The sequence below is a fragment of the Indicator indicator genome, chromosome 4, assembly GCF_027791375.1.
Source record: "Indicator indicator isolate 239-I01 chromosome 4, UM_Iind_1.1, whole genome shotgun sequence".
Taxonomy (NCBI): Eukaryota; Metazoa; Chordata; class Aves; order Piciformes; family Indicatoridae; genus Indicator; species Indicator indicator.
Genome location: NC_072013.1, coordinates 42,597,280 through 42,605,511, shown reverse-complemented (window position 1 = coordinate 42,605,511; position 8,232 = coordinate 42,597,280). Strand labels below are relative to the sequence as shown.

Here is an 8,232-nt window from a genome sequence, read left to right as displayed (position 1 = left end):
AGGCACATGCGTACTCCGACGCCTTGCCCGTCCGGGTGGAGGAAGCCGGAGCGAGAGCGCAGCGATTTCCCGGCGTGCGCCGCGCCGCTCCCCTCCCTGCCCGGCCGCGGGTGGGTGGGCCGACGGCTCGGCGGCTGTAATGGCGGCTGGCGGCGGCTCGGCGCTGCTCTGACACCCGGATACTGCTTAGCGTAGCTCCCCCTCCTACTCCCCGCGCCCGGCCCGCCCCCCTCCTCCCCGCCCCAGCCAGCTCCGCTCACCCCCTCCCTGGCCCCTGCTCCAGGCCCCCGCCGCGGGACGAGGAGGAGGACTCCCCGCAGACAATGGACGAGCACCCCGGCGCCGGAGGAGGCGGTGGGATGGCGGCCGCCCCGAGACCGCAGCAGCCACCGCCGCAGGCGGGTGGGAACATGAACCTGCAGTCGAGTGGGGGCTGCGTGGGGGTTGGAGCTGGAGGAGCAGGGCAACAGCAGCAGCCCCAGGGCCCTTCGGCTCCGGCTGGTCAGGAGGCGGCGGGCCCTGCCGAGCTGTCCCGGCCCCAGCACTACACCATCCCGGGGATCCTGCACTACATCCAGCACGAGTGGGCACGCTTCGAGATGGAGAGAGCGCACTGGGAGGTGGAGCGGGCCGAACTTCAGGTACGGGTGGCGAGAGCAGGCTCCGTGTGGAGCCAGGCGCAGGCTGGGACGAGGTCGGTGGGTTCCGGTGACCGGGCCGCGCACGGGGTGCGAGAGCAGAACTGCACGGGAGAGCAAAGCTCATTTGGCCTTTAAGGCCCAGCCGGTCGCTGTGGCTTGGGAACGATAACGAGGACCTGGGCGAGGTCCGGCGGGCGAAGCGGCGTCGCCCGCCGGCGGAGGCGCAGCCCCTCACGGCCCGAGGAGGGCTCCTTTCCCTGGGGCAGCCATTTTGGTTTTTAGCATGGCGCCCGCCTGGGCTCCTGGCTCCGGAGGAAGCCCCTGTTCCGCAGGCCTCTCCCCGTACTGGCGCTGCGGGGCCCGAGGACGTTTGGGGAAGGGCGGGCGGGCGCTGCTGCGGCGCGGGACTGGTGACCCTTCTCCCGCCCGCCCGCCCGCGGCAGGGCGAGCTGCGCCTTGACAGCTGCAATCATCTCCCGTAGCACAATGACTCCGGGGCTCTCCGGGCCGGCGGCCTCCACAGCCCTGCGTGCGGGTTATGGGGAGCAAGAGCCTTCGGGACTAAGAGGGCTGGCGCCTCCCCGAAGCCCAGCGAGCAGTTGCTTTGGGGTTAAAAGAGGGAGTCACGAAGAGGCATGAGTGCCTGTTGGAGAGGACGAGGAAAGGGTGTTCAGGTAAATTTCAAGTAGGAGACTTGTCCAGGCACTCTGCTTTGAGAGAGGCCAAGCGTGTGCTCACTTCCTAGAAAGTCTCTTTTCTTTGGAGGTTTCTTATGGGAGAACCGCATAAGAATGGTGAATTGGTGGGCCTACAGCGTGGTCATTTTAACATACATAAAAGTACGAACTTTGTGTCAGGAACAAAGATGCAATAATTCTTCAGGACAGAGAGCAAGTGTTGAAGTTCCAGTAGAGATCTCTTGCCATTAATATTTGGGTTTAGTAGTAGAAAGGATGCCTCTAATAATTACTTTGGTACTTAAAAATAAAGGTATGTGTGGTCTACAGGAAGTTTATGTACAGATTATGAAATCCAGTGAATGTGAGGTATCTTTGTAGGAGTCATTATTTTATGAGGCAGAAATGTTAACAGTAGCAGTCAAAAGACTTAATTGCTTCTGAAGAATTTTTGGTGTTTTTTGTATTGAGTGACTATTTACTGTCTTGAAGTGGCATTTCATCAAATTGCACTGTAATTGGAATTCTTAATAGCATGCTGCAAGATCCAGCGTTTAGATTTCAGAACCAGGAACTATACCTGAGCCTGGGCAGTTCTTTCAGGACTTCTCAGGACTATAACAAGCCAGTAATCTGCACAGATTTTGTTGCAGCTATAATTAAGAAGAGATTGGTTTTTTTTAAACCACCATGGGAAACAAATGGAGGTGTTTCACCATTTCCTTTACTTACTGCCCATTTTACCATTTAAGGCCTTGTGGAATGGCAGTTTGTCAAATCAGTTTGGTGGACATTGATAGGCATTTTTAGCAGGGAACAATTAACTGTTTTTTTTTGTTTTCTCTAGCGTCTTAGTAGTATAGTGCTATGTTTATGAATAAGTTGCTTAGTGCTGTTTATTAGCAAACAAAATCATCTTAAAATAACTTTTAAATAAGGGTTTATTACTTCAAAAATAAGTACTGCATTCTGTACTCTAAAGCTCAGTTAGGTCTAAGTCTGTAAAAGCTCTGTCTGACTGAAAAAGTGCTGTTGTGGACTCATGTGGCCTCTAGACACCTTGGTGTGTTCTTGCCAAATCTGTAGCTTCTGTTTGTAATCTCCGTTTGTCACCCGTGGTCACACTGCGTCAGTTGCTTATGTGCTGTAGTAATTCTGACCCTGAATCTGTATGTGTTGATTCATTCTACCTCGTGTGTATCAGGTCCTGGGAAGGGACAGCAGTCACTGCACGGTGAGTATGCATGAGGGTAGGGGTTTTTTATAACTTTGTAAGCCCATGATAGAAGTGGGGGAGGGCATCACCTTTCGATTTTTAATGCCTGCCTGTACAGTGCCAGCCTATCCAGCAGGAATGTGTTGAGAATATTTTTTTCAAGAGATGTGCTCACCGGGCCTGTGTTTTTTTGCTGTTTACAAGAAGTTGTAAAGTCCTAGTATATTTTGTAACTAATCAAGCCTTAGTAGTTGGGTCCCCCAAAAGCAGTATTGTCCATTTAAACTGTTGAGAGTGTTCATCTGTGTGATACTGTGAGACTGTTGGTAATTGAGGCCTCCTGAGTTTAAAGAGACAAAAACACAACTTCAGTAGAGTGATAGTAGCTAGTTAATATGGAAATACGAGAGTTGGATGGTTTTAGATGCAGCTTTCCACACACAGGTAATTTCTTCTTTCTTTTAACGTGACAGGAAGCTCTCAACATAATTCCTAGTGCTGGTAATTACAAGTTCTAAGTTAATCCAGCAATTTAGCAAATTCTGCTTTATAAAAAGTAGACAGAAAACTAAATGATTTAGCAATATGTGATTTTATTTACTTGTTTTGAGTTTATCACATAATATACTTCCGTATGTATGGTATGAAATTAATGACGTTCCTGAGTCATTTCCCCACCCACTCCCCTTTATTTCCCAGTAGAATTCAAGCGACTGGAAGAGTTGCCCACCCCTAGTAAGAGTGCTCTTTGCATGCAGGGGTGATGGTGCGGGGAGAGATGATCTGCAGTAAGAGTTTCTTTCTTGGATCTTGTAATGAACTTCTTGTTCTTTTGTTCTACCTGCATGGGACACATTTTTATAATTTAAGTACACATTGCTTCATTGTTTTGGGGATTACATCACATACGACTGACAGAGTCTCAACTCTTTGTATTTGAAGTCTTGTAGACTCAAGTCTTCATCCACATCAGACTTGGAATCTGAACTATTAGTAATTCCACACTACCTCTTCCAGCTGTTCTGTGTGCACAAGGCAAGCAGCATAATTTGCCAAATCGGTGTGTTCAAATCACTATCAGCTTATTACAGAAACATCAGGTATAAGGAGTGCACTATTTGAACCACAGTACATTTTTTTTTTCCTTTCACTTGTGTTACTGGCTGCCACAGTAACTTGTTTAGCATTTACTGTCTGCTGCATTGAGATAGTCTGGCCTTGCATAGTGTGGTTTGCTTGAAGTAACAGGCTGGATCTATCCTCAGTTCTGAGGGGGGGGAATTGATTGTATATAGAAGAATATTTTTCACTGTAACAGTGTGGGTAATTCATACTGTAACTTTGATCTGTTGTTGTAATGACCTTGCTGTCGCTAGGTGTTTTACTGAAATAAGTTCAGACTGTGTTTTCTAAGATGTTTATGCACTGTAGAGGAATTATTGCAAGCTCATATTGTTGGATAATATGTATTTGTTAGAAAATGTTTTCCTTTAGTTGGTATCTCAGTAGTCTCAGAAAAAAATACAGGTGGGAAAACACTTTGGAGATTCACTACTGAAACTCTCACAGGAAGATAAAGGAGTGTCAGTACAACATTAAATTTTGGGGGGACTATCAACAGTTCTGTTTTCTTTTGGGGTTTACAGGCAGATAGCGCTTGGACGGAATAAAGGTCTCAATTGTGCAGTTTCTACGCGTTTTCTGAATGAGGCAGAAATGAGATTGAGTACTTGGATACTTCAAAAGCACACAATGTGTTGAGAGAGAATCAACAGTGGATATTGCTTCCAAATGTTGTAATGAATAGGAAGAATAATTAAACACTCAGAACAAAGTACTTAAAAGTTCAGTATAAACAGTATGCATCCTTTTAACTCAAACGTGGATAGAGATTAATGTGGCTATTAATGTATTTTCTATCTTATAAAATGACTGCTTTAGTAGCACAGCTGAAGTTCCTAGTTTTACAAATGCTTCCCCTCCCTGCCCCCAACTATTATTCAGTGACATGGTAACATTTTCTTATGTACTATTTCGTGTGCTTCATGTAAGTGTTTTTTAAAAAAAAAAAACGCCACACTTGTTTCTTTTTGGTTTGGTTTTGTTTCTTCTGGGAGGTGAAGAGCAGTTCATTAAAAGATTTTTATGAACTTTGGGAACCTCATAAATGCTGCAGAGTTGCAATAGAATGTTCTTTAAAAAAATTGAAAATTTCTATCTTCCAGGGAATCTTTCAGATTATTATCTTTAAGGTGATTATCTAAGGTACTTTACATGTAGTTGTTAATATGCAAACATGTGAATGTGTTAATCTGAACTAGATGAGACCACGTTTGAAGCATAGATGCACTCTTGCAGTGTGCTTTAGCATTTAAAAAGTAGCAAAAACAAACTGCTGAAATATTTGACTAAGTGTAGCTTGTTTTACTCGCAGGTTCGAAGCGGGGGGAATAATTTTAGAGATGTTTCTAAGTTGAAGAAACAGTTGATATGATGGCATAGGTTTCACCTTGGTTTTGACAAGCAAATAATTCATTTTCATGTTAAGTGAAAACAGAATGCTCGTTAGCTTAAGGAAAGAATCAGTGTCTCAGCAGCTAGCAAACATGAAGTAAAATATTTTCAAAAAAACACTGGCTTTTCAGGAATTACTGGAATTTTGTGCAGGGGGCTGTTACAGATGGTAAAATGTTCTTGGGTCAAAAAGTGTTTGGATGAGTGAATGGAAGAAACATCCCTAAATTCAAAGATATTAGCTCTGGCTCAGAGTACTTTGAATTTACAAGTTTTTGGAGATTTAGCGTGTTTTTTTTTCTTCTGATTTGATGCTATTCCCATGGTGCTGCCTGTTTCCATGTGGTTATAAGTGGTTCCTGAGATTGGTTTGTCTGACCAAACATAGCTATTCTTACATTCTTGTGACGAATGAGGTAGCTTTGAAACGATTTGATGGGTTGAAAAGACACCGTGTTATTTTAATACTGTTTTGCTTAAATAACAAAACCTGATTGTTATGAGGGGCATGTTACCAGGTAGGAAATGCAGATGCTGTACTTGTGAAATACACAATATATTTTAACCACGTGCATTGTTTATTGGTTGCATCCGAGATGGTAGAAGTTGGAAAACCTGCATGATTGGTAAAGTATTATTTTGTTGGGTCTTACAGATGTGTCAGTGTTATAAAATTAATATAACACTGATTATATATATATTATATTAATATAACACTGAATAATATTGCTAAAAACCTAAGGGATTCTTGATCAAAAGTAACAAAAAATAAAATTGCTTAATTTTTATAAAAACTTGCTCAACATTCCTATTTGTGATACCTGTAAATGCCACAGGGTGCACAGGTAACCTGGGCATCTGAAATTGCTAACTTTTGTGCATGCAAGCTGTTAAGGAGGTTGCTGTATCAGGGGTGCAGAAGTATCTTTTTGTACAAATATAAAATATTTGAGTGTTTAGTACATTTATAATAAAACTTTTTAGCATAAAATAGCTTATGTTTAGAAGATTAATCAACAGAAGTTTCTGGGTTTTAGCATCTTCCTAAGCTCAAAACAGCTGCAAGTTTTGTAAAGTTAAGTTCCTTTTGCAATATAGAGGACTGAATTGAGAGTTCTGTCTATTTTGGGTAGAAGACAATTATACATAATCAAGGGTTTTCCTACTGTGGCTTTCCATAAGCTGTTTAGCCAACTGTTACAGGCAGATAGCCTGTGGTGGAACTTTTAAGTGCCTGTATACTGAAGCCTGAAAGTCTGTTCTTCTGTGTATGGGGAAATCCTGCCTTCCTCATAGGCTTCTTGACGAGAGAATTGAATGTAGATCCATGTAGAAATTGCACTGGAAATACTTGGTATGTGGAAAGGTGTGGATTAATAGTTTTGTCAATTTTTTTTCTGGTATATCATTCCTAAATAACTCCCTTCTATCAACACTTGGGATAAAAGTGTAGTTAGTGTGTACTAAATACATCCTTTCATAAATAATTACTTGGGATAAAGTCACTCTTTCTTGGAAGCAGTGCACAGAACTGTTACTTTCTAGCAGTTACTTCGGGGAGGTTTTCTTTTAGAGACAGCCGAAAATTGTGGCATAAGTTATATAACGCTTCTTAGTGAAAAACCACTGAACATATATTTTATTAGTTTCACTGCCATCAAGCCTATGCATGTTTAATGGCTTTTTGAAAAAATCTTGCTTTTGGGTAATTTTTTGGAGGGGACTGAAGAATCTGTGGTATAGTAATTTCTTTAACACGAAGTAGGTTTTAAGATAGAGGTGGGTGTTCTTCATCCTTTTGTCATTTAAGAAGTTAGGAGAAAGTGGTAATGTCTTTTTCCTGTTTGAAGGAGTTGGATCCTTCACTGATTTAACAAATCTTCAGGACAAATGTATGACCTGTAGGAGCTTTGTTTGCACATCTGATTGTTACTTTGTCACTCAGATTGCTCTGGAATTATCCTGAGCAACAGCTCAGCAGGACACGTGAGTTTAATGGTATCCTCTGCCTTGTCTGTGCAATTTCAGCAGATGCTAAGAGCTAATTATGAAGTTGGTTGTTCTTTGGGACCAGTCCTGAACCTACATCATGAATTCAAGCAGTCTGTAGGTGTTTCTTTTTTGTCACTATGGGATTTTTATAAAAATGCATGATCAGAGGTAACCTGCTGTTAGTGATTAAGGGCAAAAGAATACTTTCTATAGGTTTAGAATAAATTCCACTTAATGTTACTGAGAGATGAAGCACATTCTTAGCCTTTTGGAATATCTTGTGCGTGTTTATGTTTGTATTCTTGTTGAAAAACCCTGAATATTGGCAGTAGCATTCTAAAGAAACTGCTTCTCAGAATGCTGCTTAAAGCATTTGTGAAATAGGGAATGAGCATCAGAAATTCTAGATCCCTGAAGTTCTTTATCTTTGTTGCTGTTAATGGCTCTCTTGCCATAAAGTTTGTTCCATTTGTTCACCTTGGTTTCTCCTCACCCAAAATATGGTTACTTCTTAGCTGCTACCAGATTTATAACTGATGTTCCTATAATATTCCTTTAAAAACAAACAAGCAAACAAAAAACTGAAAGCAAAAAAAACCCCCAAAACCCCATCAAACCAACAAAAAAGCCATCTAACCAAATAAAACCAGTGACCACTATAGGAAGCTGGAGAACACTTGATTCTGATATTGTAACTAATAACTGCAGTTTATGTATGTAAATTAATTTTCATCTCAAAATATAGTTTTCTGGGTAGATACTACAATATTTTGCTTGATACAAAGTTGCCTAGCATTCAGCTAGTATTTCAGATATCACAGCATATCAAACTAGAGAATAAGAAGTAGTAACAAGCCAGATGAGTTTAACTCCTTCAATAAAAACACTTGATGATTCAAGAGTTGTGAAACTAGAATTGTTTGCTTTCTTTCTTTGAGGATAAGGTGCTTTAGCTCCTGGACCCTGAGGTGCAGGAACAGGAATCCTAGGATATACCCTGGGATGCTGGGAAAGGAAAGGATCCTGCTTGGACAGACAGAATTCTCAGAAGTAGTTAAGAACATGTAAATGTGTATGCAAATTTTATGACCTATTCTGTTTCATAGCTTCAGCAAGATTTGTGCAGTTGAGTTTGTGGAAGGCAGGACCGCTGGCTATTTTAACTGTGAAAAAGTGGTGTAAATTAGAGGGC

At 42.2% G+C, this 8,232-nt stretch overlaps 1 protein-coding gene across 2 annotated transcripts in view; it reads left to right on the top strand.

Moving 5' to 3' along the window:
* The first annotated feature begins 323 nt into the window (after window positions 1-323).
* The window catches only part of STRN3 (striatin 3), a 56,758-nt gene continuing 48,849 nt past the window's right edge, over window positions 324-8,232 (top strand). For both annotated transcript variants that reach the window (XM_054400847.1, XM_054400846.1), the window contains exon 1: window positions 324-641. In XM_054400847.1, coding sequence (XP_054256822.1) covers window positions 324-641 — 318 coding nt within the window. The remainder of the gene's footprint in view (window positions 642-8,232) is intronic.